The sequence below is a fragment of the Centroberyx affinis genome, unplaced genomic scaffold (assembly GCF_046629955.1).
Source record: "Centroberyx affinis isolate AG114_WGS23_722 - 3 ecotype Tasmania unplaced genomic scaffold, CSIRO-AGI_Caff_v1 ptg001289l_1, whole genome shotgun sequence".
Lineage (NCBI taxonomy): Eukaryota > Metazoa > Chordata > Actinopteri > Beryciformes > Berycidae > Centroberyx > Centroberyx affinis.
Window position 1 is genome coordinate 207,661 of NW_027279795.1, and position 22,062 is coordinate 229,722.

The 22,062-nt window shown below is 42.2% G+C and overlaps 2 protein-coding genes across 2 annotated transcripts; one reads left to right on the plus strand and one right to left on the minus strand.

The window, feature by feature from the left end:
* Positions 1 to 176: 176 nt before the first annotated feature.
* On the plus strand, positions 177 to 7,852 carry ppt1 (palmitoyl-protein thioesterase 1 (ceroid-lipofuscinosis, neuronal 1, infantile)). The gene is made up of 10 exons (XM_071525354.1): positions 177 to 303; positions 820 to 942; positions 1,864 to 1,973; positions 3,184 to 3,311; positions 3,630 to 3,700; positions 4,367 to 4,469; positions 4,591 to 4,681; positions 5,140 to 5,238; positions 5,468 to 5,539; positions 6,270 to 7,852. Exons 1-10 carry the CDS (start codon positions 297 to 299, stop codon positions 6,390 to 6,392), a joined length of 927 nt encoding a protein of 308 aa, XP_071381455.1. The 5' UTR covers positions 177 to 296; the 3' UTR covers positions 6,393 to 7,852.
* cap1 (CAP, adenylate cyclase-associated protein 1 (yeast)) lies at positions 6,899 to 21,039 on the minus strand. Its single transcript, XM_071525351.1, has 13 exons — positions 20,930 to 21,039; positions 15,920 to 16,024; positions 15,330 to 15,430; positions 15,041 to 15,118; positions 14,425 to 14,568; positions 13,822 to 13,907; positions 12,938 to 13,043; positions 12,400 to 12,589; positions 10,497 to 10,678; positions 9,786 to 9,909; positions 9,133 to 9,215; positions 8,576 to 8,719; positions 6,899 to 8,282 (listed from the first exon to the last, which is right to left on the minus strand). Exons 2-13 carry the CDS (start codon positions 16,020 to 16,022, stop codon positions 8,199 to 8,201), a joined length of 1,425 nt encoding a protein of 474 aa, XP_071381452.1. The 5' UTR covers positions 16,023 to 16,024; positions 20,930 to 21,039; the 3' UTR covers positions 6,899 to 8,198.
* Positions 21,040 to 22,062: the final 1,023 nt, after the last annotated feature.

A 22,062-nucleotide genomic window follows, 5' to 3' on the forward strand; every position in this document is an offset into this window, starting at 1 on the left:
TAGCATCTGATCTGTGCTTTACGGTTTATATGTTCAAATACAGGGCCGTAGCGTATCCACATAGGACACAAATTGTAACACTAATTACCATGGAATTAAATGCCCATAATATCAACCCTGGTTTTATTATTTTAGGTTAGAAGGAGGCACGATTGCTAACAAGCTGAGAGGCTAGTCACAAGTTAAACACTTCCGCCCCCCTGGCTGATTTCCCCGCCCCTTAAATCTGATTGGTCGCCCGCGCTAAACATTTTTCACGTGACAAACAGACAGTTCCACAGGAGCAGGAAGAATACATGGACGGTGAGTGGTGTTTTGGTAAATGTTTGGGATACAGTGGTTGGTAGTTTAGCTCCATTAAAACTATATACTCTCTGTAAGGATTAGCTTGATTTCACCCAGTTAGCTTAAATCTCGTACTGCTTACATACAAAAACTGCTTTTGTGGTTGCTGGGTTTTGGTGTAAGACCAGTGATCCTAGGCTTGTTTAGCTTCTTCGAGCTAACTTCTTTGTTATTCCCTGAACCATTTCTGCAAGTAAACATAAATGTATCTTTCAGTTTTGTCTAACATTGCTGTGTTTTAGTGTAAACACACTTTCTTGGTTTGCAGACAACTCAAGTCAATTTCAGTCAATACAATGCATTGAATGCTGTGTCACCACCTATGCTTTGACTAGGCTAGATAACAGGAAATGCATCCATCTTAGTTTCACTTTACCTTGTGACTGTTTGTCTAACCATTGCACACACACACACACACACACACACACACACACACACACACACACACACTTTGACACCCTGCCTTTGTTTTAGGATCCAAGATGTCAGCAGCAGTCCTGTATTTCCTCCTGGCTAGTCCGCTGCTTTTGGCTGCTGGCAGCCCGGTTCATGAGTCCAGCAATGGCACCGTACCACTGGTACTGTGGCATGGGATGGGTGAGTGCTTGTCCTGCACATTCAAATAATAATGGAAATATTAATTTTTAGAGGGTTTGTCTGATTGACAGTATGGGGGGAAACAGCTTTTGAGGAATTGAAAGTTGAGATCAGCACCTGTAACCATTTGCCATGCCTGACTGACTGATGTGTGTCATCTCCTTCAGAGGATAAGGGCAGAGGAAACTCAAAATGACTCAAGAGACTAATAAAGGGACAAAGGGAATTTTAACCACGCAGTCTTCCTTCCTGGCCCCCACAGTCTGGGCTGGTGTGCTAAAACTGTTTCAGAATAGGAAGGGAGAGGTTTGAGACAGGATGGCGTCCTCCTCGATTTCACAATATGCGGTCCATCCATGTTAGTACCAAGATATTGGTGAAAGTGAGCTGGGAATCCCCACCGCTTCTTGTAGAACTGACAGCAGGACTACTGTTTGCAGAAGTGAACCCAGCCGGTATTGTGAGATACTGTAGGAGCGGTGCCTCAAGGTTAGAGAAGTGAGCTTTTGACTGTAAGGTTACTGGTTCTAATCCCAGCTACCTGGTTTGAATAAATGTGTAACAGTGTGAAGCAGAACGTTCCTGAAAAAGAGCATGCATGTCCAGTCAGTCTTTTCCTGGTAAATAAGGATAAAAAAAGACCCATTTTCCTTTTCAGAATTAGATATGTTTCATCTGTTTATTCTCAGAGGATTTACTCATACTGCCCACAACTTCCTTTTTCTGCGAGTAGTGGTTTATGAGAGTGGATATGAGAGCAGGTGAATGGTTGTTGGTCAGAACCTCTAGTAACTTCTGTATATGTGCACCATCATGCTCTATTTAGCATTTACTAGCATTTACAATTAGTTAACTTTTAGTTAATATGTTTTAATGGAAATAAAAAGTCTAAAATGAATAAAATGTGCATGTGTTCATCAGGTGACAGCTGTTGCAACCCCCTCAGCATGGGGGCAATAAAGAAGATGATCGAGGAGGAGATTCCTGGGATCTACGTGCTTTCACTGATGATCGGCAAGAATGTCATCGAGGTATTCTCACATCGTAAAGCTCTTTAAAGGGAAAAGGGCTGCCCATTTTTATATTGTTTCACAGTGGTTCTCTACCTACAAAGAAGCTAGTTGATTAGTGATGACAGACTCCACCTTGCATCGTTCCTGTATTAATGTGGATCTGTTAAAGGTCACAGATTTCTCAGTTTTCACAAATATGTTGTCAGATATACAGTGGTTCAGGATAACAATAAGATGTCTTGCAAATAAATGTAGTTTAGCTATGGTATGTATTGAGTGAATTTGAACACTAAAACCTCATAGATGGATTAGTCAAAATACTGAACCCTGATTGGCCGACAACACCAGCTCCTCTAATTCAAATGAGGCCAACTTGCTGAACCAAGGCTTTCCAGTTCAAACGCTCCAAACTTGTCTGATTGGAGGGATTTTTGCAAATGGAGTTTGTCTGAAACTGCCCTTTAATTACTTTAAATATAACCACTCAAGCTAAATCATATTTTAACAATGTCTTCATTAAACATCTTTGAGGATATACAGTATGTATATAAATAGAAGAAAATTTGAATTGAATTCCTATAATATGGCTCTGTTAAGTGTTCAACAATCAACTTTAAACAACTGCAAAATAATTTTAAATGGGTAACGAAAGCAGTTAGTAGCAACAGCAGATAAAAAGGTCTAACTGTGCCTAATAAAGACATCCTTGGTTGCAAAATTGAACACTCAAAGCATCAAAGCAGAGCAATATATTTCACTGAGCCTTTGTTTAATTTCTCTAGAGTTACATAAATGTAGCCACCGCCTGAAATACCAGAACCAGAACTTTTCCACCACGTGCATTTCACGATAACCCCAACTCCACAAACACATAATACATCTGAAATGACAACGTATTCAGCCAAGAATGTCACATGTCAGCCAAACACCCACAGGTTTGATCATTCTGGCTTCACAGCTAGGAAGGAGCCATTCTTATTCTGCGATATTTGCAGTGCGAGTGGCTCAAGTTACATCAGAGGCACAGAAAATGGCTCCTTTACAACCTTTTCCCTCTTAATATTCATAGCAAACCAGCATGACACTCTTGCTTTCGCTTTGATCCATCATGGCACCGCGTCTTTATCTCTTAACCCTTTTCCTCATGGATGGTGCTCGTCTTCTTCTGTTAATCCGTCTTTCCTCTGGAACAGTCACGCTTTGAACTTTTCGTTTTTCCCTTCTGCAGGACACAGAGAATGGGTTTTTCATGGATGTGAATGAGCAGGTGTCCATGGTGTGCAGCCAGCTGGCTCAGGACCCCAAGCTGAAGGGAGGCTACAATGCCATGGGCTTCTCCCAGGGGGCGCAGTTTCTGTACGTAACACCCGTCTGGAGACTGAATGCTTTTATGGGGATAGTAGAAATTGGACAGATCCTGTGTTCTTGCCTGTTTATTCCAGCAGACTGAAGGAAAGAATTAATAGTAAACCAATAAATTGAACAGTGTTATAATTTCCTCCAACACTCTTTGAGAAAATCAAGATTGGAAGCTATAAGGACTAAGGGAGAGACTTTGAGCTTCATTCTCAGGCTTCAGACTCTTCTTTTTTTAGCCTGTTTTCTGGTTAAAGTTTTTTGTCTCATGAAGGAATGAGGAAGCTTGTCATGCTTCTTCCTGGTTCCTCTTCACAGACGGGCCGTGGCTCAGCGCTGTCCCTCTCCACCAATGAAAACCCTGATCTCAGTTGGCGGCCAGCACCAAGGTAACGTCATTAAGAAAAACACGACATGAGTTTATCACACTTGGCGATCAGAAAACATTTTGATTTGCAGTATTTTACAATCATGCTAAGTTAATAAATGTCTGATTCTAGATTTTGGGTATTAGTGCCCAACTCTTCTATAGACCTAATGTACAGAATGGCTCTGAATTCTGTTCAAATTTATATATGTAGTAGATGCTCTTAACCATTAATATTTGTGCTATTGATTATTTGTTTTTGGATATGTTTTATGTTTTTATTTTACAGTACTTTAACTTAGTGAAGAAAATTGCTATACAAATAGTTATTACATGAACACCAATATATCGTCCACAATTGGCAACAAGATGCATCGTCAAGTTTAATCAAAATCAAAAGCAGTTATGGCCTTTTAAAGTTTTATTATTATATTTATAAGTTATAGTTTTTAATTAGAGTGTCCCCATCAGGCCAAGAACACAAGACAAGTGATTTCTGAGATTTCACCTGAGTTAAAAATTTATTTAATTATAGCTCTTTCATCAGATCCACCAGTGTAATTTTTTTAAATTGCATCATCCCTTCAAATTTAGTCAGAATTAGACCCTCAATTTCATCACGTTGGGGATAATTATTGATCGCAGTAGCAGGCAGCATCTCTTCATCCACTCATCTGTTCATCCACAGGAGTGTACGGACTCCCCAAGTGTCCAGGAGAGAGCTCCCATATCTGTGACATGATTCGCAAAGCTCTGAACAATGGAGCGTACACTGACATGGTCCAGAAACAGTGAGTCAGTCTCTCTCTCTCTCTCTCTCTCTCTCACTCTATGATATTGTGTGGTTTTCATCAGTTCTGTATAGAGTATTGTCCTGTTGTACTGATTGGCTGGTTGCTGTGTGGTTATCAGCCTGGTGCAGGCCCAGTACTGGCACGACCCCTTCAATGACGACCTGTACAAGAAGCACAGTCTCTTCCTGGCCGACATCAATCAGGAGCGGGTCAGTATGGGGCCGCGGGACGGACTTTCACCCACCGCACCTTCACACACCGCACCTTCACACACCGCACCAGGAGCCTGAACTGCTAGCTGAATCTTTATTCTACCAAATGCAAAATTTACATCAATGCAAGAATTCAGGATAAGTAGCTAAGGCAAGGGAAGAGGAATCACACTAGCTTCAAATATGAAAAGCATTTCTACAATTGGAATACGACATAGGTTGATTTGTAAGGGAGAAACAAGTGTTTATATAGGAAATATAGAATACAACACAAGAAATGAGAGGAATACTAAGTCAAAATGGAAGTTATTTAAGTTTAATTTCTCTAGGTTCTAGATGAGGAATATATGCACTCCTTCCTTGTAAATCTCACTCGCACATTAATGCATTTGCTTTGCTATAATAGGCTTTCTCAAACAATTTCATAATCATATGATTTTTTTTCTACTTCAAAGGTTGTAAATGAGACTTATAAGAAGAATCTTCAGTTGCTGGACAAGTTTGTCATGGTCAGGTTCTTGCAGGACACCGTTGTGGATCCAGTTGTTACAGAGGTAACATACTGAACACACACACACACACTCACAGCTACCCCCCATTCCCCAACACACACACACACACCTTGTGACAGTGGTTAAAAAAAAACTGTCTCATCACTCATTTCCTGAATTAACCACAAACATAGAAAACGTATGAGTGTGTGTGTGTGTGTGTGTGTGTGTGTGTGTGTGAGAAACTTCATCAGAAGCCCATTGCAAAGACTTGACTTCCGGTTTCTTCTAGTGGTTCGGCTTCCTGAAAACCGGCCAGGCCAAAGAGACTGAAACCCTACAGGACAGCGTTCTGTACAAGGAGGTACGAGTCGACACCATGATGACTAATGGAAACACAGTTGCTAGTGTGTGAGAGGTTGGAACAGTGAGCTGAAGCCGGTCTCGCTTTATTTCTGTCGATGTTTTAACACGGAGGCCAGTGAAGATCCATAATCGAAAACATGCAAAAACCACATACAGTATTCATGTTAATGTTCAGCTCAGTGTGCTGTAGAGGAGTCAAGAACTGGCAAAATTAGCTCACTTTCCCAATACTTGCACTGTTGACTGGATAGAAGCATTAATATTGCTTTATCATGTGTTCTTTCATAATGCGTCATTGTCCTCTATGAAGACAAATCTACCATTGTTCTTCAGTAAATGGGTCCATTGTGTGTAATGAATCACTTGCGCTCGATTGCTAAAAATGCAAAAATGTATGTAGTCATGGTGCTGTAAACTGCTTTGGATGAAATTGTCTACCAAATTAACTGCTATTCTTGTGATTCGTGTTTATGCGATTGTTTTGCTTTTTAATGCCGTACTGTGTTGCATTCTTCTTTATTTTACCTGATCAGATGAATTTCTTTCTGGGTGGAAGGCCGGTTAGCGAGGCTGTCTTAGTTGAAGGCTGGTTTGCGTCCTGCCCCAAGGACTGGATCTGATAATTCGCTATCTTCGGCCAAAACGCTTTGATATAACCAATGTTGTCTTTGTCCTTTGTAAAACCAGACCACAAGACTGAGCTGAAGTGAATGTGTGTCTCCGTACAGGATCGTCTGGGACTGGCGGCGATGGACAAGGCAGGGAAGCTGGTGTTCCTGGCCTCCGAGGGAGACCACCTGCAGTTCTCCAGGGAGTGGTTCAACTCTAACCTGCTGCCTTACCTGCGCTAGGAACACTTACAATGGTGATGGTCAATTCTCTCTCAATTTGGGAGTAAATTAAAATCTGAATTCATTAATTGCAATGCCATTCAATCTCTTTTATCAGGAGGGAAATTATGCTAACTGACCATCACTTTGCCATAGCTTCCTAATAGGACCAGGGATGCAAAAACACACAAATCCCTTCTTTTGCACTGATCATTCGTAGCATATCGACTCTACGCTGATGCTGTCTTGTGATATTTAGATTTTAGCAGCTAGTTTGTTTGTTACCATACTAACACTTTGATGTATAATAAATAAATGTTGATTATGATGTGCGATGCTCTGATAAGATCAAATTGGTTTTGAAATGTTGGATTAAGACTGTATTTTCAAATAAAAATACTAAAAATACTACAGCATATCCAGGAGATTATTTCTGAAATACACACATTCAAATCAAATATCGAACTAATCTTTGTTAAATAATGATACATTGTCCTTGTGCAAAACCAATAAACAAAAAACCCAAATTCATATATTCATTTTATTGCAACATTTTTAATGATGTCTCCAGTACTAATGAGCAGAATTTTGATTCTGGACCCAAATAAAGAGGTAAAAGAAAAAGAGACAATACAAAAGAAAATCCAGCTAAGAGCTCGACAGCTACAAGAGCCGATGATAACCGAAGAGAAACGAGTGAAGATGTGGCTAGGAGTGAGTGGGGCTAATATTTAAGACTATTCAATAATAACCCATATCTATACAGATCATTACAGCAGATATTTCCAATCAAAGAGATCGAGGGGGAAGCGTCAACAACCAATACATGATTACGTCCTTAAATCTCTCTTCTCTACTGCTTTCTTTCACTTCCAGTTCGTCTCCAAAACCACTCAATCGATTCAAAGCGATCTCTCTCTTATGCTCTTTGCCACAGCTTTTTTTTTTTCTTCTTACATGCCTCTTTACATGGAATGTTATTTTTAAGTATTCAGGGGAATGTCCTATGTGTGAGATTAAGGGAAAGTACATGGAATTCTTTTTTTTTTCCAACAAAGCGGTCTTGTACCCAACTTGTTTTTACTCCTATTTTATGTGCTCTGGGAATGGTGACAAACTTTTATATTATTATCCACTATGGATGTTAATAATACTGTTATCGTCAACATCAGTGGAGGCGATATGATAGCATTGTCCTCTGTGAAAGGGCTTGGTCGTACATGTGCTTCACCATTGAATTGCATATAATGGAACAGAAACCTATTAGACCCCTATTTAAAAACACCTGCCCCTCCTGACCAGGAAGAGGAGAAAAACAAAGTTAATGATTGGTTGAAGCAACCTGATAGTAGAGCCTGATTGGCTACAGTGCTGTTGTTGAGGCGGAGTCAATATCCATATAACCGATCTCTGTTCCCATGTTGGCTATTCTACATGTTAAATTTAGCATAGCAATATCCAGATAGGTAAAAAAAAACAAACATATGATACAGAGCATCCCAGTTATTGGCAAAACTCATGAATGTTTTTGGAAAAGTGCTCACTGGCCACGGGGAAAACCAATTCGAATGACAAGCTGCTCCCTGCGATTGGCTGGAGGAATGCTCCAGATAAAGCAAGCAGTCCTCTCATTGGCTTATGGAAGGAACAGCTTAAGCTGTGATTGGCTGATAAAGGAGGAAGGGAGGGGGGAATACGCGTGAGGTCCGAATCTCAAGTCTACAGTGTGAGAGTTAGCTGGTTGGGCGGTCGATCAGTCAGGTAGGCATTTGCAAAAAGGGGGGATGGTTGGTGAGAGGGGGGGCGGCCATTTCACACGCTGCCCCTCTATCCAGCGATCTCTGTTGCTGTGGTAACGAGCTTCTTGCCGTCCCAGACAGTCTTGAACTGCTCGGGAACAGCGATCTCCGTCTGAGAGGAGGAAGAAAGGAAAAAAATGTAGAGAAGTGAACAAAATCTTTTAAGTCAGATTTCATAGCTTTAACAAAGACAAGTGAGAGAATTTTGTGTTTGCATAGGCAGAGTATGTAAATCAGATTAATTCAATTCTGATTAAATTCTCTGTTTGTACTACTATACCGCATTGCAGCTTTCCATTTTATCACATACTTTGCATAACAGCTACAGAGGCTTGTAACGAAGTACCAACACAAAATGCAAATCCAATAATCAATCACTTCTCTCCCTCCTGACAAGACACTCACAAACTCTCCGTCTTTGTTGGGTACCAGGATGTTCATCTCCGAGCTCTTGGCGCTGATAATCTCACACTCCAGCGAGTCGGGGCTCAGGTAGACATGGCAACCGTCCGTCTTGTTGATGGAGATAGTGGGGATCTTGCCCATGACCTAAATACATTAGACAAGGGAACAAAACGTTTCATGGGATTCAACAAACCCAAGTATTTCCAATAAATTACATGTTGGTGAAATTCTTTGATTTGTCAATTTTATTTCTTCATTCAAGGTGTTTCTGCTGCATTTCATGGGTTTGGGGAAAGCGAATAACAAACTCTCTCCCTTCCCTCAGCAGCTCCCAGTTGTCAATGTGTGTAACTGTGTGAATGTGAAGCAGGGTGTTGCTGCACAAAAAAATCATGTGTGCCTCCCTGGACAAAATAATGGCTTAAAAAAAAAAGAATAAAGTGGAGAGTGACAAGAGAGCAGGTAAAACACACCGTTTCCTGTCTGTTATGTTCCCTTTAAATGTTGATTTGTCTCTATACTGCATCAGAAAGTGTATTCATGCATGCTGTACACACCTGGATCTTGATATCTCTGCAGTTGATCACCTCTACGATGCCAACAACATCATCGAACACCAGGCCCGTTTTCTTACAGTTGTCTGACGAAATGAATGAGAAAGAAGAAGAAACAAATGTTTACTTGGGAGTGAAACAAACTACTGTCATGTAATTGCCACGAGGAGGTTTCATGTTCCGTCTTTGGCGGATAAATAAATAAGAGTCACGCATCACACTGGCCAATAGGTTTTTTTAGACAATGCTTCACAATTCTCTCTAATTTTAATTCTGTAGCACTTCATGATGAATTATATCCATTGTATCCAAGTGAGCAAGTACCTGATTCTGTACACAAAATAGCACTGAAAGCATGTAGGGTGGCATTTCTATGAAAAATGTATTTTATGTATATATTTTGGCTGGTAAAGATTATTCTTGGCAAGTATATATATTTTTAGTTTATCAGTCCTTGGCAGGTGAGCCAAAAGGTTAATTACATCTGACTTTATCCCCTGGCTCCTAAAATAATCTACTCTTATAATGTGGGAAACATAAAGAAACAAGTCTGAAAACCAATTTGGGCTCTGACAGTTAATGAAACAGCTATACAGTGTTGTTACTGATCATCCCCACCGCTTAACAATAAGTAACATTAGTAGTTTTGTTCTTACCTAAAGTGATGGAGTTGATCTTGCCCTTGACCTGCAGTGTGCTCTTGTTACACTTGAAAGCGTAAACCACTTGCTTCAGCTCCGTGTCGCTGATCACCAGGCCCTGCGCTCCCTCATGGTTCTCCTGCAGAGGGCAAGGATAGAGAAAAAAGGAGGAAAGAAAGAAGAGAGAGAACAAGAGAGAAGAGAGTGAACAAGAGAGAAAAGAAGACAGAACAAGAAAGAAAAGAGGGAGCGCAAGCACAAAGAAAGAGCAAAAAGAGTGTGAGAAAAAACAAAGGAGAGAACATGAAAATAAAAAAAATAAAAAAAGAGGATGGAAACTCTGGAGTTACCATAAAAGGGTTTGACTACAGCAGTGACAACAAAAAGTACTCATTCTATCTGAATGACTCATTCTCAAACTTCTCACAGCCCGCTGCATAAACAAATCCAAACAGCCTTAATTTTAGCCAAAAGCCACAAATACAAGAAGTCAACTCAGCAGTCTTTGCTCCTTCCTTTCTCCATCATCTTTCTGTCACCGGGACAAGAGGAACCGCAACTCAAGACAAACTCTACTTTATCTTAAGAGTTGTATTCTGTGTAGCGTCTAGGGTTTCCAATGCTTCCTGCTGTCCCATGACTACAGAATCTACCACAGTGACGACACCCGGGAGGCTACAACAAATACATTATATTAAAACGGACTTGAGTGAACCAATAGCTTACCACTTTCCACTTCTTGCCGTCCAGCTCCAGAACGGGGGGCAGTGTGCGGGTGGGGGTGGCGGCGGCAGCGGGTCGGGGGGAGGAGGAGAAGGGTTTTGGTCCGGTGCGCACCGGAGCCCCACCCTGAGCCCTCAGGGTGGGGTTCTTATGGGTCTTCTCCGCGTCAGACACATGCTTCAGGCCTGGGGACGAACGGAGAGAGGAGCAGAAGTGCAAAAGACATGAGATGAGACCCGAGTCAAAGCTGGAAAATGGATGAATTACAAGTGAAACGTCCTCTCTTTTCAACTTTTCAAAGTTTTAAATTTTCACCTTCTGTTATATAAATTATTTCCCATCAGGCTCATTAGTATAATATTTGTAAATACCCAGAACACAGTACCAAAATGTTGTTAGGCCAAACTCTTTTTTTTCCCTTCAAAACAACCCAGATTCGCATCCCAGGCAGAATAAGACAGAATAAGACAGTTTAACATGCTTCAGTCCTGGAAACATAAAGTTGGAATGAGTATAAATTTAAAACTGCCGATTCACACTACAGTAGTAATGACACTGCACAAGTGGATGGAAGATGATCATCACATGTAATCTAATATTAGCATTGTAGAAAGGGAGAAATTAAGAGTTTTGTTCCAATAAAAGATATCCACCCCTCAAAGTGTCAATTGGTCTAAATTATCAGTAGCGCAAATTGTAAACTCATCATGGTACTTTTTAAAGGATTTAGGAGTTAGACTTGAAACCTTGATTGGCAAAATTGTAGCACTTTTACAGACTGGATCATCTATGGAAATTCTTGTTATTGGCCCAGGGCATGTAGCAAGAAAAATCAGCAGAGTATTGGGTGCATTAACATCCAATATCAAGCTCTCCTCTGAAACCCTGGGCATCGTTTTCAACCCATACATGAAATTTGAGCAACACGTTAAGGAGCCAACTGTCTTTCTCCTTCCAATTAAGACACGACTTGACCAAAATCCCATCAGTTCAGCGGTTTCCTGATACGGAAAGAATTATTCATGCTTTTATCTGATCGTGTCTTGACTCCTGTAATGCCTTGTTCTCTCTCGCCTCAGCCAGTCTGCAGTGTCCCGGCTCCCAGCGGTGCAGAACGCTGCCGAGAGGCTTTTGACTGACACCAGTTGTAGGTCTCACATTACGCCAATACTGGCTAGAATTAGACCGAATTCATTTCAAAATTATTCTGATCACCAGCAGTTCAAGGCATTGCATGGCCAGGCTTCAGCTTATATTAGTGAATTATGTTCATATAGCAGAGCGAGTTCGCTCAGGTCCTCTGAGCAGGGCCTGTTGGCTGTTCAAGGTCCAACAAAAAAGGTGATCATGAAGACTGAAGACTCTGGAAAAGCCTTCAATAAATGAGCCAATCAGTCTCCGCTTTAAAGACATTATTAGAACTGCCTTTTATTTTCCTAATCTGACGTTGTGTGTTGTACTGTGTCTTGTATAATGGGTGTGTTTTGCGTCATATGCATATACATTTGTGTTTGTTTTATTAGGTAAAGAACGTAGCGACTGCATGTCTAGAAAGATGATATACAAACAAACAAATAAATAAATGTACTATTTTAGAGGTATTGAATAATGAACTACAGGTCATGATTTTTCCCCTGCAGCAGAAGAGAGGATTCGCACTGAAGAAGATAACTGACATGCAATCACGTTTGAAAATTTGAATTCAGAGGAGGAGATAATGCAGACTTTGATTTCATGGAGTGTGGACTCTCTCTCCTGCCACATGATAAGTCTTATGGTGAAGCGCACCTTTTTTCGCTTTGAGCGCAGCGAAGAGTCTGCGTTCTGTATGACGACAGCATTTTCGATCAGGAATAAAAAAAATAGGATAAAAATGATTAGTGGTCACCGCGGATTGGTCACCTACCCCTGGTGATGTCAGCTCCCTGGTTGATGGAGGCGAACAGAGCGTTCCGATTGTCGGGGCCGGAGTCGCCGCCGCCGCCCGAGGATTCGCTGAAGTTCATGGGAGGGGGAGGAGGTCCGGGGGGAGGAGGGGGAGGGCAGCCGCCAGCAGGAGCACTGGGGGGAGCTGCGGAGGCCGAGGCTACGGGACCCTGAGGTGGAGAGAATATTTTAAAATGCCGTATTTGAATCCATCAGATCTCTCACACACAGCATGTGACTCAAATAATTAATAATAATACCAATAAAGTATTTGTGCTCTCTAAAAAGGGATAGAGAACTAGATCAGATTCATTTGGCAAACTTGGATGTCTATATCGGGAAAAGTTGGGGTGTTTTCATCCCGTCTAAGAGGATGAGGACAGAAGTATAATAAACAGAGAGAGAGAGCAAGAGCGAGAGAGTGAGAGAGCGAGAGAGAGAGAGAGCGAGAGAGAGAGAGAATGCCCATGAGAGCAGGACAGGAAGAACTGGAGCAGGACTATAAAACAGAGGCTCACACTCTTGCTCCAGGTCAGTCCGGTGGTGTGGTGCTGTTTGATGTAGTTCTGCATCTCAGTCCAGATGGAGTGATAGGCCTTCACCCAGTCCACATGCTTCTTGTCCCTGTAAGCATGGGAGGAAAAGGAGGATTGTCTGTTTATCATCCTTTTGCACTTGTGTCTTAGCATTTTCTTTAAATTTCTCTTCTCAGCTTGTGAAATTGTGATGGGCAAGCCGTCTCATTTGTGATTACTACAGCAGAGTAAAATGTAGCTAATATCATGATTCATTTTTCTGATTGTCACGTTTGTACTGCGATATTTAATTTTGATATATCGTCCCATCCCTAGTAGTTATAGAACATCTATTGCCATTTCACATTCGACATTACAAAGAACTTGCTGACAAATTCCAATACAGGCTGTGATTTCTGCGCTACTGATCAGCATTAATAGGTCGACTTTTGTCTAAAATCACAAGATAAGCTGCAGCCTCTGCCCTCTAGTTGTGTCAAATCCTCTCAGGCTTTGATTTCAGGCCTAACCACAGCAAAGTCTAACACAGACGTGCGTCAGCGCGTTATGTGGCAATGCTGACTAAGTAGAACTGCAGGGTGCTTAATGTAAAAAGGCCCTGGAGGAACGAAAAGGATGGAAGACAGATGGGTGCAGGAAAAAGCTCGGCTGCATCTCAAAGTTCATAAACTCCTTCATTTAGTCGGCGTTGTGCCATATGAAAGACAAGCTTGATGCAGTTAGACACCTCATTAAAATGAACAGATTGGAGAAGGAAGCCCACTTCATTGATGTTGCATCCGGAAATTAATGTGCTGGTAGTTCTGTGTTACTACTACCGCATACAATTTAGTAGGTAGAACATATTAGTATGCAGCCTTCCTTACTTCTCCTTGTAGTCCTTGAGCACACGGTTGCTGTAGAACATGGCAGCGTCCTGCATCTCCTTAACAAAGGGGCCGGGCTTAGGAGCCTGGGACAGACAGAAATGAAGAAATAATTGAAGACATGTCTGAATTTAAATTATATTTTGAAGGACAAATATGGGAGAAAACATGTTTGAAGGGGGGAAAAAATGAATAAAAACATCAGTTGGCAGGCTAAGCTGTTGGTGAGATCTTCAAGATAAAGGAACGGGCCTTTGGATTGGATAAATGCATCCGGGAAGTTTCTCCTTTCGTTAAACCATATTCATAAGAATAATGAAGCATTCAACCGAAAAGTTAATCATCATCTACACTGTAACTGTAACAGTGAGGCTCTGTTGCTGGCATGCATGTCAGCCAAGCGACTGTCTGACAGCGATGACAGAATGAAAGAGTTGCTTGTTTCTGGCCATCACACACACTCATTTAACCCCCCCCCCACACACACACACACACACAAACACACACAAAGAAACCACACACAGTTACTCACGATAACAGGCATACAAACAGCGGTGCCAAAACGCTCCCTTTCCTGCCCTCCACCCCCCCCCCAGTTCTCACCATGGCGACCCATCCGAGAGCAGGCACAGACTCGCTGACGGTGGAGAGGTGGTTGAACAGCGGCGAGGAGCGGTTCTGCTCGCGGAACGTCTGCACCTGCTGGATCACTTTGGACACCGGCTGCAGGAGAGTCGTCAGAACTGCCTGCAGAGGAAAGGAAGAGTTTTCCCCAATTAGTAAACGAGCTTCAGCAGAAAGTTTTTGTGTCACTTGCTGCTTTCATGCAAAAAAAACAAAAACAAAAAAGCTGTAGTCATATGCTAGATTTTAGACTGTTGAGGTGGTATGTACAGGAGTCAAACATCATAATCCAATAAGCAAACTGTTAAAGTGTTCAAATGTATTCATCAATGTGCTGTTTAATTGGTTAATTGAACAAACAATTAAAAAACAGACTGATGATGGCCTAGGAACGAAACGTTTTTGTTTGTGCACTTTTCTGTTTTTGCACTATTTTTCTTTTCGATGGAGCACTTTTTGTGTCAAATCTTTTATCGGTAAGCCTCTCTTGTGGACATTCCCTCATTTAATCAGTGTGCAAGTTTCTATGTCTCGAAACTAATTAGTTAATTGAGACATTCATTGATCGGGCAATTATCAAGTGCATTTAACTCACATCAGAGGGCTTCTGGGAGCCGGAGGCTGTGACAAGGAGCTGTCTCTGACAGGTGAACGCCTGCTTCATCATGTCCGCCTGGAGAGAGAGAGAGAGTGAGACAAGGAGGCAAAGTTTAAAAAAAAAAAAAGTTTGAAAAAAGTAACAGAGCTCGGAAGAAAACATTAAGAGGTATGTGTGAGAGAATGAGAGTTACGCACCAAGAGTAAAACAACTGATTTTAATGTATCTGCGTTCATTGCATTTGTAAATTGCACCCCCCCCCCCCAAAAAAAAGGGGTTTACTTACATGTTTCTGGACATCACCCCCTATCTGCTGGCTGAGGGAGGTGTACTGGGCCAAGGGACCGTTGATGATGACATCGTAGGCCTCGACGTACGCCGATACAGCTACAGAGAGGGAAGGACGCCCGAAGAGGGAGGAGCATTAACAGGGCAAAGTCACAGAAACCAACAATCACGCCATGAGTCATGTTTTTATTATGTGCTGCTTTATCAAAGCACAAACACATCGACGAAACTGGCTTTTGATAAGGTTGGGTATGATGAGGTTTGAGGCAGGGAATTTAGAAAAGAAACGACATTTCACTTTCCATTCCACCACTGCATACTATACAGCCTTATACCTGTCACTAGTGTGGCTGTCTACTTAAAGCATCCCATCTTGGCGAGTAGTTTATATTCTGGTTTTCATGGCGGTCAAGTGCCAAATAACCCCCATATTAAAATTAAGTGGAATATTGCTTTACCTCCACTTAAATGGTTTATCTGACTATTGGATGACTAAGTAGACAAGGATATCTCATTCATAGAGACCAGATATCTTATTAATGATAAGCGGAATTATTACTGAATATCATACTTAATTACACTGATTACCTCCTCCAGCGGAGCCTCCGGCGCTGCCACCAGGGCCTGACGCGGCCTCCAGACGACCCACCGCTACCTCCAGCCGCTGCACCAGACTCGCCAAATCTGCCATACCTGTGAGATGGGAGGGGAGAGAGGGAGGGAGGGGGGAGGATGAGGGGAAGGGAGGAGGGAGGGAAGAGGGAGAGGAGAGACACCAGATATCAGCTGACAAGTTTATAGGCCACTGGTCAAGCCACAAAGCAGGCACAGTATATTCAAATCCCCACTTTGCAATAGTAGCGTGATTATGTGCAATTTTGCATGCATTGATTTCTTCACAGGCTACATACAAAGAGAAATGAAGTCTGGTCGATTTGTTTATTCTCTAAGAAACTATACTAACCATAAACAGCATTAGGAATATCTAGCCAGGGACGTATGCTGCAGTGAACCTACTTTAGCCACTTTTGCACAACAAAGTTAACTTAAATGTTTATAACACAAAATCTTAACATTAATTTGTTCAACGCTATAGCTCAGTTGCTAAAACTGTCAAGATGCAAAAAACACAAATTAGGGGTTAACGAAACCCGCAGTTCATTTGAAGAGTTTGATTTGTTATTCATTTGGTTTGTTTCAGGGGGATTTCACTGATTAGTTGCTCCTTACTGGTTGAAGTTATGCTAATCAGTGAAACAGCTAGTGTATTCTTTGGTTGGAATGAAAACCTGCATGCTCTTGTCCCTTCATGGCACAGGACTGCCCATCCCTAGTTTATGTTCACACTGCCCAACAAGTGAACCAGGGCTTGTAAACAAAAGACTCACGGAGTCACAAGCAGCTCATTTATTGGATTTGGAGTTTTCATAACTTGTTGTGCTGGTTAGAGATTTTTGAGGCCTGTGGGGAGTCAAAACAATTGTGCCTGTAACTTCAGCTTGGCATGATGGACTCGTCTGTGCTCATTGCTGTAATTTTTAACAAGTTTCAAGGAGTTGGGAAATGTGCTCCTGGGCCCAAATACTGAGGAGACATTTCACCTCATCTTGACTCCCAAGTTTGCGCTCGGTTCATTTTGTTACACTAGGCTTTCCAAGCATGAGTAACTGCTGGCTATCAGATGTCACCATCCGTCTCCTTATAGCCATAAAACCTTGTGTTTTGGGGTTTGTTCCTGTTGGTTTGGATAACGTTCTCACTCCTAATGAACTGCACCGCAGTTCACTTGCAAGAGGACAGAGACTCGCATTTTCAGGCTTCTCGGTGCGGTTATCGGGTGCCACCCGAGTTCGAATGCCATTGTTCTCACCTGCCCAAACAAACTAAAGGAGTAAAATAAATAAATTGCTCCAAACGTTAATTGCAGATTGTAAGCAAGCCCTTACCAGCCCTGTGGTGGAAGGCAAGTCACTGAGTCCCACCTTAACAGTGGTTGAGTAACAAAAAGGAGAGGAATGGGGCTGTAGGGCAGCAGGTTGGGACCTGCTGAGTAAAGGCATGCAGGTTATCAGACTTCTGCAAACCTGTCCAGTCATCCCAACTATGTCATTTGAACATGCAAGTACCTTTTTACCAGAAAACAGCCACTAATTTTACTGGCAGCAGCTCCTAGCCTTAGGCAGCAGTTATAGAGCAAAAACTCAACTGTGGGCGGCTCTCCTGCTGAGTACAAGCGGTGGAGAATTTGTGCCAACACACACACTGATACTCCGATACTTGAGGACATTTTCATTGACTTGCATTCGCTAATCCCTCACCTAGCCCTCCACAACTACATGCTTAACCGTAACATTAATCCAAGCCTAACATAGGCTTATACTTAGCAAACAGAGTACGCAAACACCCTAATGAGACAGCTACCATTACATAAGACAGCTGTAACCCAACCCCGCCTTCATCTGTGTGACTGAGACCGCCTCCAGTCTCAGGTACTTTCACCTGGCCGAGGGTGAATGGAGGCACAAAGACCCATCTCACTAATGAGTCCATGCAGGACTGCACTCTCTCAAGATAAACCCTGCCTTCTCCTCTCACTTTCACTACAGAGGCACCGAACAAAATCTGACACTAAATATCTAATGACTTTTCGAGTTGGAGACAAAGCTTTCAACATTTTTGGCCGTGAGAGTGAGCTAAAGTTGGCTAGGTGTGCACTTTCCTGGGTATAATAATAGGCTGCCAACCAATTTGGATACTAAATTAGGCTTTGACTGTTATGGATTTTTGATGGCTGATAGTGAAATATTTGGATTGAAGATAGACAATATTTAGTGCCGGCATTCATTATCTTTAGATTTCACCATATTCATGTAAAAAAAAAAAATGACAAGCATTCAGCATTTCTCTCCAAATTTTATTCTTAGCACAGTGGAGAAGCTGCTGAAACTCTATTGAGATCCAGACTAATGCGATTCTTGTTTGGCAGCTGCTTAAGGCAAGATGAGGCAGGTTTCAGTCTGTGTTTTAATGGCTGCCACCCTTAAAGCTGCTGAGTAAAATAATATCCTCACTTCCATCATATCTGCAGGGTAAGACACTGACAGGCTAATATCCATTTTTATTAAAACATCAGCCTGATATAGGCTATTGTATTTTTTGCTGTGCCTCCACCACTGTCTCCCTGTCTACTTTACAAATGTCTGGATAAAAAAAACTACTAAAAACAGCTTAATAATCACTTTTTTTTTAAATTAGTAACAAGGAGTAACAACTGCTTAATACCAATTCTTTGAGGGCATCATGAGGCCCACCAGAGAAGCCCAGTCGTTCAGTAGAGTTACGTTAGTTTCAGTGATCATTAAATCCAAAATCCCTTGACCTCCCTTCTTGTTTGTCTCACTTATTCGGATGGAGTTGTAAATTATATAATATCTGCCATAAGACTTTGAGATAAAATTAGATCACAGCAGGACACACACCCTTACTACCCTTGACCTAAATGTACAGGGTAACGGCAGGATATGCCTACAAGATACCAGAGTTCAACTTCACTTCACTTCCTGGTTGCCTCAGTTGAGGTATGACTCAACCTGCAATCGAGATGGGTGTGTCACTCAGGGTCTACGTGTAGCAGTAACGGACACCAAACAATGGACAATACTGAACTGTGGGCTGCTTAAGGTGCTGTAGACGTCAGATTCAACAGACCAAAACGTTTATAATGACTCATAAACAACCTTCTCCCTTTCAGCCAAACAGTGAATCATTCCATCCAAGGCATGTATTTGAGCTTAATGAGTCCATGGACAGTTAGTCTGCTACACTAATTTAGATGCTAGACTACATTTCCTAAAGTGCACAACTGCTGTGTTTGTGTTTGTGTGGTAATACACTGACTGGAAATGTTCAAGCCATGTGCTGACCACCAGGGAAACTCACGAGGGAAAAGAAAGACTTTCCAGAGACAGAGGGCAGAGACAGCCAGAAAATCTTGCCTTATGCAACAGTGCATTGCAGCGATTGTAGTCTGTGGGCAAGTCGGCTAAAATCAGGAATCAATTGCAGCTCTAGAGGTGGGGAAACCCCGGTCTTGGTGGTTCTACACTGATTTTTAAGGAAACTTTTCTTAACCTAGCTGTCAGGGAAATGGGTTACAAGCATGTTTTTTGGTGAATCATAAACAAAACATAAGTTCTTATGTGGATCTGAGTGCAAGACTAAATTTCAGGCTGAGAATGTGTAGGAGCCACAGCCCAATGTCCAAAAGGTGGTACACACACACACAGATCTTCAATATAAAATAGACAGATCTATCAACGAGTCACATTCACAAGGCCGAAACGCAAACATGGCCAAAACAAACTGCTGAAATTAAGATCTGTTTATTTTGTGTTGCAGCCATGGGTGTATTCTACCTTTTGGGCACTGGACCATGAAATTATGTTTGTGGTTTAGCAGCACCAGCAGAGAAACACAGTGAAGATGCATTCTTTCACACATGAAAACACAAATGTGGGCCCAGGTCTATGGGTGGATGCATTTTAGCTGGATTGGGTGCAGACTTTGTTAGATGTTGTCTTAGCTCTTGCTGGTTTCCTCCAATAAAACCCCAGCCTATTGTATATATATATGTATGCCTACTTTTATCCACATATGGCACAAGGCTCAGCATAATGCACCATCACCGTGCAGGACGGCTGAAGTAGGTTATGTGAGGGTTTCTGCCTCTCAGCCTGCGGCCAGACGTGCAGCTCAGACATAAAGGGAGCGTCCAAGTCGCAGTCTGTGCACTTCCCTAACCTAGCTAGCTGCATTCATGTATATTTAAACAAAAAAACAGGTCATTTCTTCTTCATCGCAGAGGGAGAAGTAGGCCACAGCTTTAACCTTTCCCACAGCCTCACGGTGGGCTCTCTCTAGCCTCCAACAAATCACGTACAAGCCGATGATAATGCGATTGGGGAGACGGCCAAGGATGCTAGCTAGGCTAAAGCTAGCAAAACCGGCGACAATGGGAAGAGACAGCAACCTAACGACAGACTTATAAAGCGTGATTTGCGGTTAGCTTTGATCTAGATTCAAAAAAAGCAGTTATGAAACACGTTAAAACGTCCCAGCAGATGTGGCTAGGTTGGTATCTGTCACTCTCCCCTCCCCGTGTGTGTGTGTGTGTGTCTCTGCTGTCTGTCTGTTTCGGCATTTCCTGTATTTTCTGCAAACCCCTCCCAAGCTGTGTTAGCTAATGTTGCACTGCTCTGCAAAAAAAAAAAAAAAATGAAGTTTCCACATTCAGCAAGCCAGCGTCTCCTGACACAGAAAGAAGAAGTCGGGGCAACGAAAAGCTGAAATAGCCGTTGGAGATCTGCGTTACTCGACGATTCAGCCTGCTTTCGTTGACTAGCAGCAGGCTCAGCTAGCCGGTTGGTTAGCATCACACCGATTTCGATAAATAATTTCTGAATGATTCGGTGCCGTGGCAAGGGAGCGGCGACGCATTGTGTTAGCCCTCTCGCTGGAATTATATACTCTTTTTAAAACGAACCAGCTTCGTTTGGATGAGTTAAACCCCGCGCAGAGTGACGAATGCATGCTCCTTACCTGCTAAATTGGTCAAGCAGTGATTTGGTCTTTGATCGCCGTCAATTTTCCGTGGGAGTGTGCAGGGTGGGAGCAGGCTGGCTGCGAGCAGGACTGGCTTCGCCTTTCTTCCTGTATCGGCGGATTTACCCAGCTGTCACCGCGCCGCGTTTCCGCCCTCGTTCGCGCAAACCCGATTCCTTTCCCATATAAGGAGAGAGAGGCAGAGAGCGGCTAAATTATAAGAAAAAGATGAAATAAGTCGCTTCCTCTCTGTGTGGCAGAGATAGGTCAAGGCTGTCGTTTTCATTAACTATCTGTTTTTGACATTCAAGAGAATACAGAGCTCCATCAAGACAAAGAAAAAACAACTTCCTAAAGATTTTGCACCAATGACAACATTCAGCTTCCATCTGTCACTTGATGGTGTAATGTCTTTTATTCAGGACAAGGTGATGCTATAAAACAATTGCATTACTATCTTCTCAAATGCAATTTTTTGCAGTTTAAGTCAGTCCCAGTTTTCCCTTTCTGTCAGGGAAGCTTTTAATTTTCATGCCTCTGAACACCAAGGTAGCTATATCTGAATGTTTCTGTGTTTAACATTTTAAAAACAAATGCATCCACTAACAGAGATGCCCATGTGCGTATAGACTGCATAATATGTGAAGCCACTCAGATGAATGTGTAGGTGTGTGTTTCCTGTGCTCTTGTCTTGTCTTAACTTGTCTGTTCTGGCCTCTGATGTGGTGGAGGGATGCACACACACACACACACACACACACACACACACACACAGCTGCCCTCAAACTGTGTCTTGTAATGCAGGAGATTCAGTCACTGCAGTATCTTTCATTAGTGAATTCAAAGAACAGTGTCACACACACACACACACACAAGATACACATGCATAGAGGATTCAGGCTGCTTTCCATTCTCAAAAATCAAAAAGAAGAATAATAATTTGGGAAGTTTTGGATGTTTGTCTTTGAGATGGTGAAGGCTTCAGATCTGTGCATCAGAGGAATAAAAGGGATCAAACCTCTTTAGGATCAAGCCTGGTTTTTATACACTTTAAATTTTCTCACATTTGTCTGAAGAATATATGGCCAAGAACAGTCTCCAGTGCCTCATAGTCACGGATACAACATAAT

Bases quoted from the DNA above. Each gene is read 5' to 3' on its own strand.
- cap1 (XM_071525351.1), bottom strand. From the start codon at position 16,022: ATGGCAGATTTGGCGAGTCTGGTGCAGCGGCTGGAGGTAGCGGTGGGT. The intron at 13,044-13,821 runs GTAAGGAAGGCT...CCATGCTTACAG, and splicing joins CTCAAGGACTACAAGGAGAA to GGACAAGAAGCATGTGGACT. The intron at 9,910-10,496 runs GTAAGCTATTGG...TGCCCTCTGCAG, and splicing joins ACGGCAAGAAGTGGAAAGTG to GAGAACCATGAGGGAGCGCA.
- ppt1 (XM_071525354.1), top strand. The intron at 1,974-3,183 runs GTATTCTCACAT...TCCCTTCTGCAG, and splicing joins TCGGCAAGAATGTCATCGAG to GACACAGAGAATGGGTTTTT. The intron at 3,312-3,629 runs GTACGTAACACC...TCCTCTTCACAG, and splicing joins TCCCAGGGGGCGCAGTTTCT to ACGGGCCGTGGCTCAGCGCT.